Genomic DNA, 24,599 nt, shown 5'->3' on the forward strand with positions numbered 1-24,599 from the left:
CTGAGCCCAGGACATCCTAGTGATGCTGGCGCCCCATGAAACACCCCCAAAGACCCGTTTCCCTCCCCCAGAGGCATGAGATGGAGCCCAAGGGGTCCTGGGACAGGACAGAGGGGCAAGGGACATCTGCCTCAGCACCTTGGCCCCACAGGGGAGGTTTAACCCCTCTGGCACGGATGTTCCTCCTCTGTCCCAACCCACTCCAGCCAAAAGCAGTGGGACTGGGCAGAAAGAATGCCAGCATGTGCCTCAGATTCCCTGCCTGGTTTTATGAGCAAGCAAAAAATAACCTTGTGCAGTGGCACAGAGGGCTGGTGGCAGTGGGGACAGCTCAGGGAGCTCCCATGAGCTCTCCCCATGCAAGGGAGGGGGACAACCAGCCACGGGATGCCCACTGGGGGACACGGGGGAGCCCATGGGAGGATGGCAGGCGGCTCTTGAGGCCCCAGTGTCCCGCTGGGGAGGGGGCAGCTGGGGCTGGCTTGTTATGAAAGCCGGCTTCGGTGTTTGAAGGAATGTAGGTCAGAGTTAATCAGATGCTCAGGCCGTCTGACAGCTCTGGTTGCTCGAAAAAACCCTGCTGCCGGGGCTAGAGGAGGGGAAAAAGGGGTGGAGAGAAGCACATGTAGCCCCCTCTCTGCCCCCCCCCAATTAAAATCAGTGCCGGGTAGTGGGTACAAGCTCAGTACCAGAGGCCAGGAGGGATAAAAGCCAGCCAGGGGAGCGGTTAAAAGCCAAGGAGTGGTGGTGGTGAGGGGTTAATTCAGAAACCTGCCCATCTTGGGAGCTCTTCTTTTTGTTCCCAGGGCTTTGCAAAGGCAGACCCGGCTTTATCATCAATTCCCCCCTGCTCATTAGCCGAGGGCTGGACAGCAAATCCCACCACTGGCATCTAACGAGCCGGGCAGGCAGCACCCCTGGGCAGGGGGCACTAGCATTTAGGCTGGTCCCCAGGGAGATGCCGCACATCGCTGCTCCCCGAAGGTCAGGGGTGGGGATGGAGCAGCCAGCCCCAGGCGTGCACGGGTGACAGGGTCCTTTTGGGTGCTGTCATAGCTGTCTGGGCTGGTGGGGGGATGCTTTGGGAGCACCCCCGGGCTGTTGGGAGTCTCTCTCCATAAACCTCCTTCCCAGCTCTGCTCGTTTCCATAGCGACCCCACAAGTGAAATTTTCCATCCCGGATGCCAAATGCCTGTGGATGAGGCACAGCCCTCCCAGGGTTACCAAATATAGACACAAACCCCCCCAGCCAGGCTCCCGGCCACGGGGCAAGGAGCAGCCATGGCCGCAGAGGAGCCGAGGGGCGACGGGGCTGAGTCCGGGATCGTGGGGATGCTCAGCTGCAGCGGGGACGGCTGGCCTGTCCCCTGTCCCCATGCTGAGGGTCCGTCCCTGCAGCACTTACGTGGTCTGCATGAGCTCAGGGTTGGGCACGCACTGCAGGCGGTGGGAGAGGAGCTGGAAGGCGCTGCTCTGGGGCAGCAGCATCAGCAGGCCATAGAGAGCCTTGATCAGGTAGGGGTTGTTCTTCACATCCAGCAGCTGCAGGCGGAGATCTGCAAGAGGAGAGGAAGAGGATGGGGAGGCAGGTAAAATGCACTTCACCTCCAGCCCCAGCAGCAGGTTCTTCCCAACCCCTCTGAAGGTCCTAGGGAGGCTGTAAGCCTCTGTCAGCCGACCCGAGGGGCAGCTGCATGGCACCAGCAGCCTCTCCCTGTCCATTAACTCATCCATCTTTGTATCCCACACAGGCCAGAAGCCCCTCTCCTCGCCACAGACCCCAGCTGGGGAAGGGGGCAGCGGCTCCCCAGTCTCCCAGCCCTGCTACCACTCATCCCTGAAACCGTCCACACCATCTGCCTGAGGACACATGTGCAACATGAGTTTGCTCCTCAGCTTCTGCAGAATTAGCAGAAATACTCCCCCGGAGCAGCACACGTCAGGAGGGCTGGGTAACACCTGCCCAGGGGCTCCCCAGAGCAGAAGGGATCCTCTCTGGCCAGCCCTGACGGTTACATGTGTTGGGCCTCAGCGTTGCTCACCAGAGGGGAAACCACCTTCCTGCTCCATCCCTCGTGGTGCTCGTGGGTGAAAAGGTCTTCTGGAGCCCTACAGCCAACTGAGGTCACACCTGGGGCAGCCCAGGGGATCGGGTGAGAGGTCCCTGCTCCAGCATCTCAGCCCCTGGTTGCCACTAGCACCTCTGGTGTCTCCCAGCGAAGGGAGCCATGCCCAGGGATGCTGCTCCGTGGGGGACACATCTGTCCTTTACCCCGAGACTTGGCGATTAAGATGGGGAGGGTGGGGAACCCTCAGGGAATAATTTGGGGGCTGTGGAAAACCGCCACAGACACAATGGTGCCTCACACAGTGGGAAAGTCACCCTCAGGATGAGGCACAGGGTACCACGGGAGGGAGCATGACTGAGGCTCAGCCACATCTCTATAGCCCAGCTGCTCTAACCCTCTTCCCCCAGATATTCTCCAGCCCTGGACCTATAGAGGTCCCCCCCAGAGTCCTTTCCAGGACATTTCCCAGCACCCTCAATGCCCAGCTCCACCTCCAGGGAGAAGGAGTCCAGGGCCAGCTGAATGCCATCACAAGAAATCCCCCACAGCCACAGGACACCCTGCCACATCCCCCTGCTCCCAGCACCAAGTCCCTGAGCCCCCAGCCACGCACTGCCTGTGTTATCTCATAAGGGGGACTCACACTGCTGGGGCTGGGGGGAGCAGATTTGGAGAAGCAGCTCTGGGTTTCCAGGGCTTCATTTTCAATTTCCAGAAAAAACCCCACCTTTTTTCTTGTTAAACGCCCCAGCAGCATCCACAATGCCACCCTGTGTGTCCAAGGGTGGCACACATGGCTTCCCTCATCTGACACCCTACCCCCCTGGAGATGCTCAGCGTGGTCCAGGCTCCCCCCATCCTTTTGGTGCCAGCACCACTCGCTCCCATAACCTGTATCTGGGGGTCAAGCTGCCCACCCCGTGCTGCCAGCGCGCCCGTTCCCCGTGGGCAGCTCCAGTGCTGGGCGAACCTCCCGGCAAGAAGTCTCATAACTTCTGCTCTATTTATTCATGTGGCGACTGCTGCTTGCGATGGAGGAGCAGGGAGGGGGATGTGCCTGGGGTGGGGGAGCACCGCGTGCTGCCCCTTCCCCACACAGGTTTTCCTCCTTACATGTGAATATGGGGCACTCAATGAGCTGCACCAGCTTGTCCACCTCAGTGAGGAAATCCACTGTGACCTCCAGATCTCCACTGGATGCAGCCGTTAAGGATGTCACCTTGGAAAAGGGTGGCCCGGCAGCAGCAGATGGCTTGCCTGGGTGATGGCCGGCATGGACCGCAGCTCTGCCAAACTCTCCCTGCACCCACGGCTCCCGCGGGAAGTGAGCAGGCAGGGAACGGGCAGGGCTCGTCTGTGGGCAGGGCTGAAAGGTCTGCAGGGTGGCCAAGGGAGGGTGGAAGGAAACAGGACAAGCAGGCAGGGGTGGGGGAAGGGGCAGGCTGCCCCACCAGCCGGCAGCTTGCCCAGCCTGGTTGGTGATGCAAGGCAGGACACTGGGGCAGCACGGAGGCGATGCTGAGCGCTCCCGTCCCCCAGAAGAAACGCTGGTGCGTGCCGAGAAGGGAACCTGAGCGCGTATTAAGCCTTGTCGTATGGAAAGCTGCTCAGGGAGGGCTGGGGTTTGCTGGCACATGAAAACAATCATTCTGCTGCAGGCAGATGGTGAGCTCACCGGGAAGCGTGCTGCGCTGGGCGCTGCCTGCTCCTCATCAGGCCAGGAGGCCAAAGCCTTAGTCTTCCTGGGAGGAAGAGGATGCTGAGGAGCCTCCCCTCCCAGGCACAGGAAGGTCAAGGCTCAGCCAGTGCACGCTTTCCTTTTTTTACACCACAAAAAAGAGGTCGACGCAAGGGGAAGGGAGCTGGCGCACACCCAGCACAGGCTGCCCTGCCCTCGCATCGCGGGGACGCCGCCCCGGTAATGATGGGCTGCAGGCAGGAGGCTGGGCTGGCCCGCAGGGTGACCTTGGTGGCCACAGAGGGACCAAGGGCCAGCCTGGCCACCAGCCTCGCAGAAAACCCCCAAAGGATACAATTTCTGGATGAGGTCGTAGGCATGCTTGTAGTTCTGGGTAAGGAAGCAGAGGGACACGGTTGTCACGGGTTGTGACACCAGGACCGGTACAGGCAGCAGAAGAGGTTACGGCTTTCCTGGGGAAAGAGGGAGCCATTGGCGTCGGGTCACCAGTGGGAGCAAGGATGTGGCACGGAGAGCCCCAGGTCCCCAGCACCAACCCGCTGGGCTGGCAAGTGCCACTGTGACACGAAGGGACATTTCTGGACCCACCAAGACCACCTGGCACTGGCATGAGCCCACCAGTCTCAGGAGATGGAGACCAGGTGGTTTTTAGGGTGGCAGTGTGATGGGGTGGCCCTCAGGGGTGCTGCAGGATGAAGGACCGGAGGATGGTGGCTGTCCCACCCAAGGGGACACCACTGCATTGCTGGCCTTCAGCCTGAGGAGGAGAAGTCTTCCTCCCTCTCCCTGCCTTGCTTGTACGTCGCTGATGCTGGTGGCAGCTGCTCGGCAAACCCTGCGGGTGCGTTTCTGGCAGGGACAGCTGAGGAACCGGTGGGCTCTGCTCCTGCCCCATGTCAGGGTGGAGGGAGAGAGGTGGCAGCTGCTCGAGGGCTTGGGGAACCTGTTCCCATGCTGGGGGAGAAGAGCAAGAGTTGGGCACGTCCTCCAAGACTCCTCAACTCCTGAAGAGTGGAGGAACAAAGGGGCCACCCTGGGCACCCAAGCTCCAGCCCTGGGACCTGCCAGGTGGGAAGCAAGCAAGACACATCCCCACGTGGCTGCCAGGTCCCTGCCACCCCCCATTATGTGCCCCTCAAGAGCTGAGCCTGCTCCTGCTGCCCGTACCGGGGTCTTCAGGTCCTTCAGTTGGTTCCTCAGCTGGAATAGCTCAGAGGACGTCAGCAGGATGGTGTTCAGGGTGTGGACCATGGTAGAGGCAAACTTGAGGTCCTCTTCCCGAAGCAGTATGTCTGCCATGGAGTGGAAGATGTTTTCTGCGTTCAGAAGTAGACAAAGCTGCCTGTGTATCACAGAGGAAAGAAACCAGGGGGGATGGATGGTTAATGAGTGCATCTGAGACCCTGACCCAAGCCAGCACATCACCTCCTTCCTCCAGAGGGGACCGAGGATGAGAGATACGGGTGCACCAGAGGTTGGGCAAGTACAGTGGCAGCAGAAGGGAGATGTTGTGGGACTCTGCATTTGGAGGGTGCAGCTATTTGCACCAGGGTAAGGCCAAAAAAATAGTTGGGCTAATTCACATTCCCAGTCGTGCTGCTCTGGGACCTCGATGGCATGCACCACCACAGCTTGTTGCCACCTCAAGCCTCCCAGTGACTTCCCTTGAGAGGTTTTGGCATTGCTTTCCACCCTGACAACTGCAGGGAGCTTGCAGCAGCATGGTTACAGACAGCATACGATGGCCCAGTCAGACCAGTATCACCCCAACACCAGGGAACTGGCACAGAGTGAGCATGGCCACTGGGACAAAGCAATCCCTCCCGGCACTGTGCGACCCGGCAGCCCTGGAGCCAGAGGCCGCCTTTCCGTCTGCAGCTCCCCTTTCTTCCAGTAACACGCCCCGTTGCTCTTTGAACTCCTCCACGCTCCAACTCCCATGAGATCCGGTGCCGAGGGGCTCCAGAGCTCCAGCTGGTGAAGCTGGAAGATGCCTCTGCTCTGCCGGACACCCTGCCAGCACCACTCTCCCCAAAACATGGCACAGCCGGCGCCGTGGTCCATGCCGATCTGCCTGCCCGAGCCTGGCAGGTCACGGCAGGAATGTCCTGAGGCATTCTCAAGGTTTTCGACATTTTAGACCAGAAACCAAAACCCAGATTTTTTTTTTTTTTTTTTTTTACTTCCTCATTTGTTTGGATTTAGGGATTTCCTGTTTTTCTCCAGGCTCCTGCCTTCTTGGGCAGTTTGTCTGAGGACACCTGAAACTGCTGCCCCATGCCAGCTCAGCTCTACGGTGCCCACACTGGAGAGACCCAGGGGAACTCACCTAGCTCCCCAGCTCCTCCTGAAACTGGGATGCTCCCTGCATCCCCACATCTCCCCTACAGGCTGCCGGGGAACCTCAGTACTGGGGCAGATGCTGGCAGCTCCTCTGCTTTCCCCCAACTCCTACCAAGCACTGTTCCCCACCAGATAATCTCAGTTGGCAATGAAATCCCCACCTGGAGTCATCTCAGGAGGGTTTGGGGGGCAAAACAAAGAGCACCTGCTTTGGTGGCTGGGTGGGAGGCATTTGCTAGCTGCTCAGTTTGGCTGGGAGGCAGGAGGCACACTTGAACTCCCCCACCTGCCCCGAGGTCATGTTTTCACCTCCTGGAGTGAGGAGGAGGAAGGAGACGAGTTCCCAGCCCATGTCCCTGCAGGGAAGGACCGGTGGAAGACTACTTGTCTACAGTTAGACACCAAAACCCATACCCTAAAGCCTGGTGTTTTAGGGATGCAGGGGATGCACAGGGAATGAAGAAACGGATTTTCCCTCCTCAACATGTGGAGGAAGAAACCTCCCACCTTCCCCCCACCTCCTCATCCTGCCAAGCAACCCATCCTCTCCTGGCCCAGCCCCGGCTCCCCTCCATCGGCAGCTCCCACATCCCGCGTGGCTGCTGCTGGACAATGAGATGCTCTGTGCGGGCTTTTACGTAACCCAACCCGACGATCGCCCTGGACCCCGCTAAAATGGAACGGGCCGTGATAAATAAGCTCATTTATCCCAATTATTCTTACGTAACCGGCTGCATTCATGGGGATGAAAATGCTTCCCCGATTTCTCGCCGCTTGGACGCGGGCTGGCTGGAGGAGGGAGAGCGATGGGAAAGTGAAGCATCGAGGGAGGGAAGGGGATGGCAGAGGCTTTTAGTCCAGCCTGATGGAGCCAAAAGCAAATCAATAGCTCAGCATTGCAGGCAGGATCCGGTCATCACCAGCTGCGGCAGAGCAAGCCCAGCCTGGGCAGGTCCAAGCCCAGCCCAGGAGTGAGCTGGCTCCATCCTACCCTCCTCCAGTAAGATGGGGTAACTGGATGTCCCATCCGCACCCAGCTTCCTCCAGCAGCCGTGCTGGATGCTCGGACCGTGAAGCGGGGTGATTTACTGTGCCCAAAGAGGGGACAGGTCCCCCAGGGATGGACACCAGGATAGTTCTACCCTCAGTTGCAAAGCACCCGGTGTGCCAGTACAGCTGGAGACTGGCTCTTCTGCTCCTGGCTGGCAGGGAGCCGGCGTTTTACACCTTCCAGGCAGAAAGGCTACGAAAAGAGCTCAAACAAGCTCAGCCAAACCAAAAATGGTACCAGCGAGCATCGAGGGCAATTCAGTGACCTCCAAAGCTGCCGTCCTCTGTCCACGGCGAGAACACCGGTCAGGTCCCCCCATCCGCAGCTCCTCCATGGAAAAGGAGGGCTCTTGCTTTCCATAAATAGGAGCTCTGACATTTGGCTGGTGAACGCCGCACTCCCAGCAAGCAGGGGCCTGAACACGACCCGCTTTCTAATTTCAGGCCTGATTTTGATTAGTGGGAAAGGGCTGGGTTTGTTCCCCCTCCTTTTGGTGGCACTGGGAAAATGGAAACCATCGGGGTGTTAAAGGAGCAGCCATGCAGAGTCCATCCCCCCCTGCTCTGAAGCCATGTCACCCCGCCGGGATGCTGCCCCTCCATGCACTATCCCCACCAGCTGCCCCAGGCTCTCCGGGAGCCACCAGCAGAATGAGTTTGTCAGTGCTCAGCGGCCTCCCCTGACGCAGGTAGAGACCCCAAACTGTCCCCCACAAAGCCCCTTGGTCAGCACATCCCAAAAGCGGTCCCCAAAGGAGGGGACAACTGGCCGGCCACACAGCTGCTGGCCTCCGTGACAGCAGCCAGCAGCTGAACCCAACTGCCAGCGCCGGGTGGCTGCCAGTGGGATGGGAGGGGTCCCCCGGCGCTGATCCCCTGGGAAGCTTCGATGGCACGAGGGGAATGTGAGGCTGGCTGGGAGGAGGCAGGGGATGGGGCCGTACAGGGGACAGGTGGCTTCAAACCAACCAGGCAGCAGCCAAGATGCCAAAGGGGCGGCTGCAGAAGGGCACGGGCGGAGGGGACAGCAAGCAGGAGCCATACCCCTTATATGTACACCCCAGACATATATACCCCATAAATATATATGTATCTATATCTCCCAGATACATACATCCCATAAAAATGTGTGTGTGTATATATATACACCCCCCTTAAATATATATATCCCCCAAGTATATACACCCTATAAATATAAATATATACACCCCAGCTGTAAGACTGAAAACTTTACTGACGGGGCTGGTTGCGGCTCACCCATCCATCCACCTGCCCGTGTTTTGATGCAACGATGGAAGGAGCTGGCTAATCCCCCCGAGGCATCATCCCAGCGAGATGCCTCTCCCCAGGGCTCTCCTTGCATCCCCACGGGCAACATGTGTGTCCCTGCCCCCTGCCCCTTGTCCATGGGGACCCTGCGAGTCCCCGAGACCTCCACGTGTGGGAGAGGAGGGGAAGAAGCGTCCCTGGGGAGGCAGCAGCCGCAGAGCATCACCACACCACACTGCCGAGATGTTAAGCAGCATCGGCGCAGGCACATGGCGCGATAATGAAGTGTGGTATTTAGGCCATTAAAATTTAACTCCTTAAATTAAAAGGGTTATTCGAGCCTTTCTGATGCAGCCAAGGAACGCAGCTGCAGGCAGGCGGGAGGTAGGCCTGCTGGCAGCGTGGTGATGGGGCACAGCCCCTGCCCATCGCCCTGGATGGTGCCGAGCCACAGCGAGGCTCCTGAGGGACCCAGTAGGTCACCCCCAACCCCGCCACAGGGTCAGGACCCTGCCATCCCCCTAGCCCAAAGGACCCCTTGGCAAGACGATGCTGGCCAAGGGAAGAGCCACGGAGCTCACCACAAGCTTTGCATCGCCGTGCCACCCCAGGGTCCCCCTGCATCCCCGAGCTGCACCCCATTAAGCACCACGGCCCCTCCGATGCGGCGGCCACCAAGCCCCGGGGCAGGGAGCTGCTGCGGGGCAGCGTGCTGGAGCCCGGGGGACGTCAGCGCGATGGCTTCAGAGCCACATCTCCAATTAAGGGCAAGCCCCGGCATCCCTCCCAGCCCTCTTGCTTTGACAGCTCGATGCCTGGAAACCCAGCTAATCTAAACATCATAATTTCAGGGAGCTGCTGGAGCTTCCATCCTGCCTGCTCGCCCCTTTAACTGCTTTGGTCCTGTTCCCTGCCCTGAGCCACCACACAGGAACAGGATGGCGGAGGGCTAGGGCAGCCCGATGCTTGCTCGAAGGGGGTGAAAATCTAGTTTTCCATACAATCTAAAAAAAAATAATGAAATCTAGCCCCACTGTGGATGGAGACACCGTCTCCTCTGCTGGGACCGGCAGGGAGCCCTGGTGGGGAGCGCTGCTGGCCCCATCCCATCACCCACCCATGCTGAGCACCATCCTGCTGTGTTCAATTAAGCAGGTGCTTCTTCATTAAGCACCATTGATTTGCTTTATTAGCTCTGGGCAGACACAACACCCCAGCAGGGAGAGAGGGTGCTATCTTGTCCCACTTCCAGCAACTGCGGTGGGGCTGGAGCCAGGGAAGGAGCTGGCTAAGGCTGGGGGTAGCGATGCTCCAAGGTGCTCTGCAGCTCTGCCCCCCTTTTGGTTTATGGGGCTTGCAACCTCTACCCTGGCTGCGAGCTCCTCTGACCTTCCTCCCCACTCTCCTCTTCCCCTGCTCCCTTCCCCTCTCCTCCCAAGGCTTTCCACCACCCTTCCTCCCTGCTCCAGGCTCCCCAGGAGATGCCTCGGCTCGACCTGCCTGCCCAGGGCGCCTGCAGCCTCTGCGATGCCCATCCCTGTCCCCCTCAAATCCTCCTGCCAGGAAAAGCAGCATCCCCAGCCCAGCAGCTGGGATCCTTTAGGAATGTGCAGAGGAAGCACAGATAAAATTAGGATGGGAAGGGGAGAAGAAGAGCGCAGGGAAGGCAAAAGGATGCCATTCCTCTGTCCTTCCCCACCACAGCAGTGAAGAAAATCCCAGTGCTCCATTTTTCTCCCTGTCTTTGCCGAATCCAGGCTCTGGAGCTGCTCCTCTGGGCAAGGGAAACCATGGCAACCCTGGCAGCTCCTGCTTTCAAAATCCATAGCGTTTAATGTAAGGGATTGTGAAGGGTTTGGGAAGTTTAGGGGCTCCTTCTGCAGGAGGCAGGTGTGGGGAGGAGAGGGACCCTCTGCCTGCTCCACCTCCTCTCTCCCAGCCACCCATTTCCATCTCCGTGAAGCTTCTGCTGCCACATCTCCCTGTCGGACTCAGGTCCTCGTCAAGAGACAGAGAGGACCTGGGGATGTCTCCTGGGGATGGGCTGGAGGGAGATATGTGGCGTGGGAAGCTGTAAAGTGCCACCTGGCCAAGGAAAGCCCTGGAGAGCACGGACGTGTCCTTGGGAAGGGCAGCTCAGGAGCCAGCACAGCTCGTCCCAGGTGAGCAAGGAGCCTGCTCCAGCCAGGAGGACGTGAGCAAAAGCACGACCCACGCCTCCTCCTTCATGTGGCTTTTGGACTTTTCCTGACGGCCCAATGCTCAGATCTTGCTCTTTGAGATGTCAGGTCAGTCAGGAAAGGGAGCCCATCAGCGGGAAGGGTGAGAACGCTTAGGGGAGGCCTAGTTTAACGTGCCACAAAGCCTGAACTTTCTTTTCAACCTCACCGGCCCCGGTTTCTTGTAATGGTTATCAAGTTCCCCTGGGAAACTCGGTGACAGCCATGGACCACAGATCCTGGGAGGAGATGTGTGGATCTCGGGAAGCAGGAGGTAAGCCCTGCGATGCCTTTGCTTGAAAAGGGAAAGGTGCAGAGTGTTTCACTGCAAACAAGAAAACCCTCCTACGGAGCGGCTGCTCGGCAGAAACCGTCAGTGTGACAACGGCTGAAGGAGCTGCAGTGCCAGCTCAGTGCTGGGCTGGGGCCATCTCAGCCATAAGGTGCTCCCCAGGGGTCCCCAGGGACCCCCCCGAGCACCCAAGGGGGATCCCTGAGAAGCACAACACAAACATACAGTAGTATTTGAGATCAACTTCAGCTGCTGAAACAGCATCTCCGTCCCACAGAGAGCTTCAGCCCTTGGCTTCTGTTCCTCGTGGTGCTCCCCTTGGACACCAGACCAGCGGGGGGTCCCTGTCCCAGCGGGCAGGATGGCTTTGCCCCTGCCCACCTGCCTACCAAAGCAGGAGCCCAGCCCAAAGCTGGGCATGTCCACCATGACTCGTGATGAACCCAGCCTGGTTCCTACCTTGGACATTGGCTGCTTGGAGAAGAGCGCCCTTCGAAGGGCTCACCTTCCATTCATAAAGCAGGTATCCAGCACCTCTGGGGACTCACATCACCAGTGAAATTCCTCCGCCTGTTCGGTATGGAGCTGTGGGTAACAGGACTGTAGCAAGGAGAAGGAAGAGTTCCTTCAGATGAAGTGTCTTCAAACAATTTCTTCAGTTTCTTCCTCTGATCGCCTTCAGCACAGAAGATGATCAACCCCTAATATCCTTTGGGATGGCCCAGAAGCTAAAAGATAACTAAATTTGGAAACTTAATGGTCCACTCAGCCCAAGATATTACCCAACTCTTAGATGTAACACAGATGAATGTGACAGCTCCTCCAAGGTGAAGCCCACTAGACACACATAGACCGCACCAGCCTCCAGCTGCCCAAGTTAGTGTGTCCCAGAAGTTTCCTCAAGGAAACCTTATGGTGACCCACAGACAAAGCTATCCTGCCTGCAAGCATGCAGTCACTGATGACCTGCAAAGCTTACAAGATACTGTAGGAACATCGGAGCATCTACAGGAAGCTCACCTGAAAAACAGACAGCTCTCCCCTTCTGAATGCTCCAGGAAAGCAAAAAATAACCCCCCGTGGCATTTCTTCCCCAACTTTTAAACCGCCAATGACTCAATGGCAAAACAGACAGCAAATGCAAGTCTCTTCCCTGGGCTCTTGGGGCTTCCAGCGCCAGGCAGGAGGCACAGGCAGCAGCATTCCAGCATGTGCCTGGCAGGGCTGAAACCCTGGCTCCAGCCCCCCTCCCCAGCTGCGGGGAAGGACTCCATGTTCAGCCTGACCGCAGAGGGGGACTTACAGCAGGCAGTGATGTTTTCAGGCAAGCATCCTCTGTTTTGAAGGAGGCAGGGCAGGGGCTGGCTGGGGAGGTGGGGAGATGTGTAAAGCAGCAGCAGATCCTTCCTTTCAGACGTACACTTCCCTTTCAGGCTGACAGCTGTGGCCTAATTTTTAAGAAAACTGACAAGCGCCTTATTTCTCCCCCTATAATTTCTCTTCACTGCAAATAAAATAGGTTAAAGGAACAGGCGCAAAGCTGTGGCAACAGGAGCTGGGAGAGGCTGATCCAGTTCAGGGCGTGCACAGCTTGAGGAGAGATGGGAGCCACAGTCCCTGTGCTCGCCCTTCCCCATCCCTCCCCATCACTTTGCTTTAAGACGAAGAAATAAAAGTGCTTTTGCTCCTAAAGGCATGGCTGAGGAGCATGTTGCTGTCCTAGAGGTGGATGAACCTTTGCATTTCCCCCGAAGGGATGGCAAATTTGCAGGAAGATGGTCCTGCTGGGCATCCCTAGATGTCTGAAAGCAGAGGGACTGGCTGGAGGTGGAGTACACCAAGAAGACACTGCGTGTTTGAGGGTGAAGCTTTCCAGAAGGAATGAAAAAAGGGACTGGAAGGAGGTGGCAGCATCCTAAGGGTGGCAGCAGGTGGGGACCCACTGGCTCAGGGACATGCCTGCCCCGGGGTGGGAGGTGAAGCTGCCTCATCTCTTCTGCCAGCATCTCAAGTTGGACCCGCCGTGACTTTTCCGTCGCTTTGCTTGAGCAAACTGGCTGTATTTTGCTTGATCAGCTCAAATCCAAGCACAGACACACTAGAGGCAGCGATAATCCTTGTGCAGCTTTGGGGAGAACAGACAGAAGGAGCAGGAGGACTGGGGACACTCAAGCACATCCTAGAGCTCAGGGACGGAGGTGCCTGTGGGTAACCCAGTGAGCCCGGCCACACTCCTCACTCAAGTGTGTCAGCTAAAAAACCACCTCCGTTTATGTTGTGGTTTAGATGCCTCAGATGTTATTTTGCCTTACTGTGGGGTTTGCCTCCGTGCCTGCTGCATCTCGCTGCTTTTCAGCATTGCAGGGTGGATCCCACTGCCCACCCTGCCTTCGGAGCCAGGATCCCTGGAGGGATCCAAGGTGGGATGCAGCCTGAGGAGCCTTGCTCCCCCTAACCCTCCAAGGCTCACAGACGTGTGAGAGAGGCTGGATGTTCCCTGCCCTGCCAGCACTGACAGCAGCTCAGGCACTGAAGGGAAGGAGCTCCAACCAGGGTGGCTTTGTACAGCTCCACACTTTCAACGAGGAGTTGATGACAATGATGACATCTTATCCCAGGACATCCCATCCTGCGAGCAGATCGCCCAGCTGGACCCACAGTAGCTAAGAAGCCTGCAGCTGCGGTGAGCCCTTCCCAGGGCAGCATCCAGCCTTGAGCATCTGCCTTTGATGAAAATCTGTGGCAAAGTGAGATTGTGGGAAGTGCCGGAGCATCTTCGCCCGCCTGCCAGCTTGTGCCTGCAATCGGTGGGCGGCGCGTGAGGAGGGAGGGCTGCACGCCCATTGCCGGCGGAGAGCGATGGGCTGTGAGATGCTCGAAAGCAGCCAGGAATAGAAAAAGGCCCTTGATGAGAGCAGCAGGAGGCAAAACACTCAGCCCTGCCTTGAGGTTTTTAACCAAGTGTGCCTTGTGTCTTGGGGATAATCCTGAGCAAGATCCCCTGTAAGAAACATGGGTGGAAAATGCCATTATTCAGCCTCTTCCAGACTCCCTGTCCGGCTCTTCCCTCCACGAAGATGAATAAACCAAGATGTCACATTTGCAGAGCAAAAGAAGGGAACGCTGCCAGAACCCCCAAGCCCTGACCGATGGGATCAGACGGGTTAATTTAGCAGCTAACAGTGAAAACCACCCCCCACACACCCCGCAATGAGGGTCCCCACCCCATCGGCTGGGCAAGGAAAATTTGGGAGACACCTTGAAAGCAGCTTGTGCTGAAGCCCTGCTCCAGGAAACATGATGATTAGCAAGCAGGGGAGCTGTGGGCTCCTGTCCCCACTGCCTTGCCCACCTTTTCCCTGCTCCCCCCTTTCCCAGCCCCTTTTCCGGAGGGCTCCTGCTGGGATCCCAGGGAAAGTGCCGGGAGGGAGCAAATACCCACCACCACCCCCCCCACACACACACCCCCGCCTCCATGGGGACCTGCCCTTTGAAGGAACTTGGCCATTTTTGGGAGGCTTTTCCTCCCCTGCACACACTTCCCCTTCCTCCCCTCCACCCTCTTGCTGACCCGAATTAGTCCCAGCCCACTCCGGTGCTGCCGCTCACATGTGGTTCCCATTTTTCTACAGGAAAATCCATCAAAACCTTCCAGGCAGCTCCGAGTATGGCCAGTCCCGGCACAGCTTTGGCGGGTAGGACAGTGAGCTCCCCTGGCTCCTCCAGCCCCCAGGGCTCTGTGGAGGCATCTCCCGTCCTTCCCCGGGGGGTCCAGCCCCAGGAGTGGGCTGCCACAGGCTGGCCCAGCTCCTGCTATCCCAGCAGGAACAATCCTTAGGCAGAGCAACCAGGCTCCTCCATCATGCAGATCATGCTGTTGATGGTTCCCAGTGTGTTGTAACCCTAGATCCAACCTCTAGCCTGGGGGAAGTCGGGTATCAGAGAGCCCAGCATGACGCCCCATAACCTCAGTGAATTAAAACCTCATTAAACACATCCTCCCTTGGGCTTGCGGAGCCCATTGCATGATGTAAAACAGGCAGATTGAGAGCCAGGGGGTTTTGGAGGTACAGAGGAGTTGCTGGCTTTCACCCCAAATTGGCATGAAAGCCTGAGAAGAGCCCGCAGGGTGCTCACCATGCACGGCTGGGGCAGTGGGAGATGCGCAGCAGCAGAGCCTGGGTGCCACCGCACCACTGAAGCATCACTCCGCATCTGCAGGCGCGGGGTTTCTCACGGCTGGGTGGAGGCAGAGCTGGGGAAAGATTCTGGGGAATGTGCAGGGGTTAAAGGGAGGCACAGAGGAAAGAGAGCCAGAGCTGAGCAAGAAGAAGCCCACAGACCTCGGTGCAGAGCCGGGGATGCTCACTGCCCCACTCCATCACCCTGTGCCTGGCTGGGGGCTTGGGTGGGAGGGAGCCCTGCTTACTGCTTTGCAAACGGCTGGAAAAAAAAAATAAATAAAAGGCTTTCTCCGGTTCCTCCTTTCTGCAAGGCACGAGGTGGGGGATGGAGAGCACACAGTTCATTAAAGCAGAAGGGCAGGCGGCCAGCGAGCATCCTGGCAGGCAGAGCACTGTATTTTCGCAGGCTCACTGCCTCCTGACACAGAAGCTTCCCTTGTAGCACTCACAGCTGTTTGGATTTTACCCGAGTTCATATCACAGTTTATCAAAGGGGCTGCATTTCCCCCCCCCCCTTCTTTTTTTTTTCTTTTTTTTTCACACTTTGCTGAGTACAAGCTGAACGGTTCCCGCAAAAACAAACGCAGGTTTTGTTCTGCAATGCAGCAGGCCGGAGGGTGGGAGAGAAGAAGAGGCGACATGCATTCCCCTCCCCCCCAGCCCCGATTCACTAGCTGGTGGGGCACAGAGATTTTCGGGGCACGGGTTTGGCAATGGCAGCTGGAAGGGGCATGGTGGCATCAGCACAGCCAAAGGAAGGAGGAGCAGGAGGGGATCCCACATCCCAGCCCTGGGAGCCTCCAGCTTGCCAGGAGGTATTGAGACGTTTGGCCAAGCAAACTGTGTGTGCAGGGGAGCTCAAGAGCATCCAGGCTGGGGAGCAGAGGAGGATTTTGGTCAGACCCAGCTAACCCACCCCCCCCCCCCCAGTGAGCGGTGGGCGACAGACTGGGAGCTGGGAGGTTAAGGAGGGATGGGGGGCAGGGGAGCGGGGCGGATGGGGCAGGGGGACAGTGAATCACTGCAGGATGGTGGCATCCTGGGGATTCTGCACCCCCTTACCACCAAAGCAGACATGCACCAGCTCTGCACAGGATCCCCACGTACTCCTCACTGCCAGAACCTGAGGCTAAACCCCCAGCCCACTCCCTCCCCAGAGCACTCCTCACTGGGATGCTGGCGGGCTGCCCTTCCCTTTCCACCCCCCCAGACAGAGAGCACGGCCCTGGGAATGCCAGGCAGGCCAAGCAAAAAGCGATTTAACATGCTCCTCACTGCCTGCCTGCCAAGAGCATCGGATGTCTGTGCTCCACAGGCCACGCCAGCCCTCTGCTTCCCCCGCTCTCCAATTACCCATCCTGGTTAGCAGGTTCAAACCCACTCTGCTTTTTTTGCTCTACTTTTTGGGAAGAAAGGGGTGTTGCACGGTCAGTTCCAGCCTCTCCAAGGCAGAAAAGTCCCCTCCTGCCCAAAAAGAGGGGACTGGCCATCCCAGCAACACGCCAAGGGCATCACTGTAAAGCCCTTTACGCACCCAACGTGACATGCAGGTGTTTGTCCCAGCTCTGCCCTCTTTGCTATCCAGCTCTCCACTGCACTCATCCCGGCAGGACTTTGAGACCTCAAGGAAAAGGCAGGATTTCCAGCCAGATGAACTTTTCTGTCTGCACGAGCCATAAACCCTCAGCCCCATCACGAGACTTGGGATTTTCCACCTCCCCAGCTAATGCCATAAATTGGCCAAATAACCTTATCTGCTCCAGCCTACGTCTTCCAGAGCAGATGGAGAACAGCCCACCCTCCTGGCTGCCACCCATGGGGTTCAAGCATCCCCCAAAAAGCCAACAACTGTCCCCAGTTGAACAGTCAAGCCCTGCCAGGTGGATTGCATGGGAGGAGGCTGAAAAGTCACCCCAGGGCCCCTTCTGTGCATCTTAACCTCAGAAAATGCCTCATGAGAAGGTGCTAGGCAGCAGAGAGGTTTATTTAACAGCTCTATAAAACAAGCTGAGACAACCCCTGTGCACGGGCCCCTGCCTGGGGAGCAAAGCGCTGACTCAGGCATCCTCTCGTGCCCCAGGGTGCCACTGTTCAGCGAGAAAATGGCCTCTCGGGGCTTAAAAGTTAAGCCCCGCACTTCAAAGCATCCACACACACCGTGCACAGGGATGTCTCCAGCCACTGGAGCACATCCCACACCCTGGAGGGTTCATTTGCCATCCTGGAAAGGTACATCAGCCATGAATGTCTGAGCTGCTCCACCTCAGAGAGGAGCAAAAAGCCAGCTGCTTTGGTGCTAGGCTTGGCTTAGCCAGCTAAACTGGCTTCTGGAAGTCAGACTGACCTCGGGAACAGTGCATGGGCTGCACAACCAGCCCTGGAGAGCGACCAGAGGGGAGAAGATAGCTCCTTCCAAGGGCGAGCTGCTACGGCAGCCAGCCCTATCCTCAAACCGTGCTCTGAGCAGCAACACTGATGTCTGTAGGGTAGGGCTTTGTCTTTTGCTTAATGCCCCCATCCCATAGCACTGGTACCAACAAGCAAGCGTTAAATCCAGCCCGTAAATCATAAATCTTGGTGTGAGCTGAAAAGCTCAGTGCCGCTCTGCTGCCTGCCTCCTGACCGGCTGAGCAGCTTTCCCTCCACAGGGTTCCTGCCCGGAGGACGGCCGTGCTGCTCCAAGGAGCCATGTGATGCTTTGGAAGCTCCTCTGCATTTTTCTGCTGCTCCAAGCCATCGTCGGGAGGCCAGAAGCTGAGTGTGAATAGCTGGTTCTTGCTTAAGGGCTCCGTCGAGTCCAGGATGGTCATGTGCCAGCTAGGGCTGATAGCTCCTAATTAGTGAGAAGGCTGGAAGGTCTCAGGTCTGCTCATCAAGGTGAGAGGTAATACTGATGCTGATGCTCCTGCCTCTGACAACCTTTTGGGAGCCACCTTTGAGTGCAAACATGCCTGGCTCGAGGGGAGAAGGCAGGGCTTTGAATCCTGAGTTTTGAAGATGGAATAACTTTACTGGCTTCCAGCCTAAAAAGAGTCACAAGTGACAGTGAGACCGACCGACCCCCAGAGGAAACCCTGTCAGCTGCAATGTGGAAAACTGATGCCAAACCAAAAAGGAATCCTTGGAAGAGAGCATGGGAGTAGGTTTGCCACCTCTCCGGTTCCTCAAGGGGAGAGGGGTGGAAAGCGTGAGACTGTGGGTGATTCGCACCACTGGAGCCCCCTTGGCACATCCCTTAGCAAAGAGGATCCCCTGCCCAGGCATTTGTGAGGCCTCCAAGCAGCTTTAAAGAGCCTTTTCCTGGATGTTGCCCCTCCCTTCTCCTCCTGCCGGGGCTCAGCCTGGTGTGTGAGTTCTGCTGTGGCCACAGGCTCTCCCTCCGTGAGGTCCCCTTGGCTGGTGGTACAGATGGGTCATCACACCGTGGTTTGATCCAGTGACGCCGTGCTGGATCCCACTGGGGAAGGTGGCAGACCAAGAAAGGGCACCTCCTGGATGCACCAGTGGCACTGGCAGATGGACCTCGTGCCAGTGCGGGGTTATCCCCCAGCCTGGTGGTCCCTGGCAAGGAAGAAGAAATGATGTGGATTCTTCCTTATGAACAACAAAAGTTTTTGGAGCTGTTTGCCTGTTATTTTAAAGGCAGGTTGTGTTTCCACTTAGCTCCACCCTGGTGTCTCTGGCAAACCATGTTGAGACACCCAGCTTGGGACCAGGGTCACTGATGGCAAGGACCACCCATCACAGCCCCCCATCTTCGCCTGAGCCAGGCTCAGAGGGTGGGCTCTGCCCAGGAGGGCTGTGAGTGCCTCTCCCACGCATCTGCCAACATCAGACAGGCACTGGAGCAGCTCTGCACGTCTTGGGGACCACAGGTCCCTACAGAGCAAAAGATGGTCCTACCTCCACAGGCTCCTGCTAATCAGACCACGCTCCTGTCCTCAAGCACATGAGGTACTGTAACCTCTGCCTCCAGGACTCTGAGGACACGTCAGGAGAGAGACTAAAGTCCTTTCAGAGTCAGCAACCAGACACGAACAAGCTTGAGTCAGGTTAGAAATAAACGACCTTTAAACACAGACCCTCCGCCTGACCTCACGGACCTTCGAACTTGCCCACTGGCAACGTGACGGGGAAAATCGCTGCGCTGTGCTTTAATAAAAACCCTGTCCCCCGTTTCCCTTTCCCCTGAGCACCCATCCTTCAGCTGGAAATCATTGCCTAAACTTAACAGGTCTATCTTCCTTCTCCACTTGACTGTTTTCAGGCTGGCTGGCAGCGGGAAGGGGCAGCGGTGGACCTGGAGGGGAGGGGAAGATGACAGGTACAAAGGGAGCGGTCGTGCCAGCAGTGGGGGAGGACCACGCTTTAGCATGCGCTGTCCTGGTGTCTCAAGCATCCTCCTTGCGCTCTCCGGCCCAGGATGAAACATCACCAGCACCTCCCAAGTCAAACATGAGGCTGGCTTCTCACCCCGCTGCGCCGAACAGCTGAGCTGGCTTGTGGACAGGGGAGGGATGTAACGTGGGAACGCACATACGGCTTCAATTTGAAAAGTGGCTAAAAATAGCACCATGAGGCTCCCACGTTCACTGGGTCTCTCCGGCAAGAGATCAATCTTTTCCAGAGAGTCCTGTAAAAGTTTTCCTCCTCTACTCCCATCCTGTTTTTTCTGGACACAGCAGATGCGTAGTTAATACCAGCACTTCAACTGCCATCAGTAGGTTTCAGAGTTAATCGCAAGTACCACCACTTTAGCTCCAGACCTGCATCTACCCTACGTGAGCCACAACGTGACTTGACAAAGGACAGAGTAATATATATATTTTTTTTCCTTTACTGGATTTCTGGGGGTATGAGTCACTGTAAAAAGCCCTGGCTCGCTGAGCTGCTGTGAGCCAGTCCCACCGCACCGCTGGCTGGCTGCTGGGAAAGCTGGCCGCGCCAGCCACGGCTCATCCTGACAGAGCTGGAAGGAAAAATCTGAGGTGGCTGCAACACAGGAGAGCTTTCAAATGGGACCCTGCCCAGGCTCCCTATTGCTCTAATTGCCCTGCGCTCTTACTGAGGAATAGGGCCACTTCGCCTGCCAAGGGCTGCTCACACCAGGGGCTGTGCTGCCTGGGGGGAAGGAAGGGGACACTATGAGTGGGATATTGTCTCTGCCCTATCCTTAAATCCCCGGATGATTAAACTCAACATTTCCAGACTCCTATCAGAAGAAAAAAAAACCCAAACCCAAAACACTCCTATCAAAAGAAAAAAACCCAAACCACTCCATATGCACAGCTAGATTTCTTTTTTGGGGGGGGGCGGGCGGGAAAGGTAATATATTACATTAATGTAATGTAAGTGGGGGGAAACCTCTGAAATCCTTGCCCCGCAGCCCAAACAGCAGCTGCAACCCTGCCCTGCCCATGCTTCAACATTTTTGCAACCTGCTGTGCTTTGCCTCAACATTCATTGCTCATGGGCTGAATCCAGCAGCAGCTTTTCGGTGAGCTCTCAGGCTGCCCGAGACATTGGCACAAACTGCTGCCCAAGCTGGTACAGCTCAACATCCAGCTCAGCTTAGCAGATTTTGAGAGCTCTGCACAATTTATTTCCCAATCACAGTGACAGGACCCCCCCACCAGTACCTCGTCCACCCCTCCGCCTTTGGAGAGGCATCTCTGAAGTTGGGTTTCATGCTCTCCCCACGTTCGTTTTGATGCCACCTCCCTGAAAGCAAGGGAGAAAAACCCAGGCTCCTTCCTGCTCCTCCCACCAAGCTCCTCACCGATTTCTCCACCTCACCTCAACCATTAAGCCCATTATTTCCCAGGGAGCTGAGGAAATGGTGTCCCTTGCCCCAGATTTCATTGCATTAAAGATAATGCCCTGCCAGCTGCCACAACACTTCCCAGGCTTCCCAGCCTCTGCCACAGCTCCTTAAAAAGCCAAAGCAAAACCTTCCAGCTCCACACACGGAAACACACAGCTTTGGGGGATGAGGCATTTGCTGGGTGAACATCTCGCCAAGCCGGGTGGAGCGATTCACTTGGCACCCCGAGTGCAAGCCTGTCTTCATGCTCTGGCTGGTCTAGTTGTTTCTTAATGAAACGGGCTCTGACAACGCTGTTTAATAAGGAGCTACTTTGCTTTCGGGGATGGGAGCAAGGAATATGGTGCCTCAACACGTGAAAGGCAAAACCAGTTTGCCCTGAAACCATCTGCTGGCGAGTGAGGGAGGCTCGTGGAAATGGTTTTAGCTGCGAGGGAGCACAGCGCTTGAGCTGCTTGACTTCATCATCCCCATCCCACTCTGCCCAGGGGTGCTTGGGGGCTTCAGTGAGGCTGCTGGGGGGCTCTGACCTGATAATGAAAGCTCCTCTGGTATCCAGGAGTTTCCGTTCGCTGCTGAAGCGCTTGAGCAGGTTGATCATGAACTTGTAGAAGTAGGAGTTCATAGTGGGGGTGGAGGGCGAGCACTCCAAGCCTTTTGTACCTGGGGAGGCAGGGGAAGGGGAGAGCAAATTAGAGCAGCCAGGGCCCTCCTGCCGAAGCAGTCTCAATCAGAGAGCAGACACCCAAAATACAGTCACAGCGCTTGGCAGAGGAAGGCTGGGGCATGAGAAGATCTCCAAGCCTCATACAACCATATTTGCTTGGTCCAAGCAGAGCCAGCCCTGCCGCAGCTCTCTCCAACCCAGGGGAAAGCGTCCTGTGGTGGTCCCAACCCGTGAGGCAGCATATGGCAGTGAAACGGGCTTTTTGGGAGATCATCCCAGAGCCATTCAGCTTCAGTAGCTGATAAAAGAAGGGGTGCCTGAGGCTCTAGATCAATAAGCAATCCCCATCGCCTTGGCTACGGCATGTACACTCATCCCAAACCCCAGGCTGCTGGTGAGCCGAAGAGCCTTGAATCCAGCCCCACAGACGCCCCGAGCCTGCACGCAGCGGCAGACACACACATTCATCCCTGGGTCATGGCACAGCCACCAGTTTATGCTCGGTGACATGATTTCTCCTGAGCAGGAGCCGCTTGGTGCAACAGTGTGACATACAGCGTGCCCCGGGGCTAGCAAAAAGTACCGGTCAAACCACAGCACAGCTCCAGGACTACAGACTGCACCAAAAACCAGGGTTTTCTTTTGTTCTCTGTTTGCAAAGACCCTTTATAACAAAAGAAGCTGAAAGCTAGGGAAGGGGGACTGGCACAAAGGAGCTGTGGGCCCTCCAGCCTGGAGCATTCAGGAGCATCCTTCTGGTCCCTCCAGACCCAGCGGGAGCTCCGGCAAGTGCTGGGTCTGCCCAGAAGGCAAACAAGGCTTTGTTTTGAGGCACCACCTATTACAGGTCACACTTCCAAGTCTCAAAGGCAAAAAATTACAGGTAATGAGAGTGGCTGGACTCTGAGCAGGGACGGTACGGGAAGTGCCTGGCTGGAGGGAAGGGGAAGGGTGGGAAAGCAGAGAGAGGAGAGATAGCAAGGAGAGATGGCAGGCTTAAGAGAGCCTAGGTGTGCTGCGACGTACCCAGACCCAATGCACTGCCAGGCCTGCAAGGCTTTTCTGTGTTTCCTCCTTAGGCACTTTGTTTAGGACCGGAGGATTTCCAGCTGTACAAGGAAGGGATGCTCCACACCCTCTTGTTGCGCAGGGCACCTGGAGCTGGCAAGCTGCTGCTCACAGCCTCTGCCAAGCTGCTGGCATCCCCCTCCGCACACTCTCAGGGCCAGAAATTCACTCTTGATGGGCTCCTATTGCTCGTTTAGCAGCAAATGATGCTCCAGGTTGTAAGGTGTGTGGGCTGCTGCTGCAAGCGGCTCTCGCTGCTGCGGCACCTGCTTGGTAAGACATCCTAACTGGGTCCGAGGCTATGTGCAGGGCGGGTAGCCAGGGAGGGCTGGCAAAGGGGCATCTCCCAGCTCAGGGTACACAGAAAGCTTTAGAAAAAATGTCCCTTCAAACCCACAAATGCAGGGAGCTGGCAAGTAAAGATTGCTTTTCCCACAGTGAAATGACAGGGGAGATGGTTTATTTAGCAGGACAACGCTCAAAGCAAATGTTTGGAGAGAGCATTTTAAAGGCGACTTTGCAACAAGGGGAGCTCTCTCACTTAATTTCTCCTTTGGAAAGACCATGTCTAACCACGGTAAGGAGAGAAGCTGGCACACGCGAGCACCCCAAGGCTATTCCCCCCGTCCTGAGAATAGCCAGTATTTCCATCAGATCACTGACAGAAACCTAAAGAGTTTGATTTATCTATGTTGTCTGCTTCTACCAAGACTCAGCAGAGCATGGAGCAGCCAATTAAAGGCACAATCAAGCCACCAAAGCTCAGGAAAGCTGATGGAAAAGCCACGGGGCTGTTTTCCATCCTGCCTGTCCCAGTGATACACAGAGATACAGGCAGGGCAGCTACCTCTAGTTTGGATTTAGCATCCAAGAGAACAGAGACAGCCAAAGAAAATGGAAAATGAAATACAAGGTCATCTGGACCAGAACCTGGTGTCTCCTGCCCGCTGGAGCTGCGTGTTCACCCCCCACTTGGTACATCTGAAACCCCAAACCAGGCTTTGAAGCAGGCATCGCCCAGAGCACAAGTGTTCGCTGCAGCATCGTGTTTCCCCTCAGCTGCGGGGAAGATGATCTGGGCATAAAAAAAAAAATAAAAAAATCTAGCTGAGCTGATGCGCTCCAAAACAAAGGTGCGTTTGTTCGAAGGCAGGGAGTACCCAGCTTGAAAATACAGCCGTGCCCCACGTGTCATCACTACAGCTGCTCAGCACCACTTGAAAGCGGGTTGAGGAGAGACACGGTCTGGGCAAGGTGACATGGAGCAGCTCTGCCTTCCCACCGCGCCTGCCCGCAGCTCAGCCTCATGTCTCAAGCCCGTACCACAGGTAGAGCCTCAAAAGCAAGCACTGGTTTTCTTTCTGGTGGGGAGGGGAGGTGAAGAGCACATAGAAACTGTCTTCCAAAGCTGCAAAAGTGATGTGTTTTGCCTGGTTTGTCAGCAGTGCCAAGGCTTCCATACCAGAGCTGTGCTGCAAACCAAGGGCTAGCAGCAGGCAGGACATCACACCTTCATCCCCACCCGCTAGTAATGCCCCAGCATCGTAGCTTGTCCAGAGGAAGGTCTCATATGGATTTTTTCCCTTCTCAAGACCCCAAAAATCATGTCTCTGGCCCCCACAATGTCACGGGTCGCACTGTTGCACAGCACAGCAGTGCTCCTGCCCAGTGCTCCCTCACACAGCAAAGCCAGCTACAGTACCCTACCTCACATGCCTTCCAGTGGCAGCCCAAACCATTACATATCCTAAAACACATCCCAAGGGAAAACCCGGAGGCAGCAACTTTTCTCCTCCCTGCAAGGTTCAGCACTTCTCTCACTGGGGTGCCAGCAGCAACGTGCACAGGACAAAGCCTGGGAGCTGCGTGGCTGGAAATGTCGGTGCAAGACACACCAGCCAGAACATCCTCAGC

General features: G+C 56.7%; 1 protein-coding gene across 1 annotated transcript in view; it reads right to left on the reverse strand.

Moving 5' to 3' along the window:
- VAC14 (VAC14 component of PIKFYVE complex) overlaps window positions 1–24,599 on the reverse strand; it is a 64,384-nt gene that overhangs the window by 960 nt on the left and 38,825 nt on the right. The window contains 6 exon segments of the mRNA XM_055819079.1: window positions 1,407–1,557; window positions 3,184–3,263; window positions 4,104–4,170; window positions 4,173–4,221; window positions 4,937–5,111; window positions 21,481–21,613. Of these exon segments, the coding sequence (XP_055675054.1) occupies window positions 1,407–1,557; window positions 3,184–3,263; window positions 4,104–4,170; window positions 4,173–4,221; window positions 4,937–5,111; window positions 21,481–21,613 (655 nt within the window).

This window comes from Falco peregrinus, chromosome 14, assembly GCF_023634155.1.
Source record: "Falco peregrinus isolate bFalPer1 chromosome 14, bFalPer1.pri, whole genome shotgun sequence".
Lineage (NCBI taxonomy): Eukaryota > Metazoa > Chordata > Aves > Falconiformes > Falconidae > Falco > Falco peregrinus.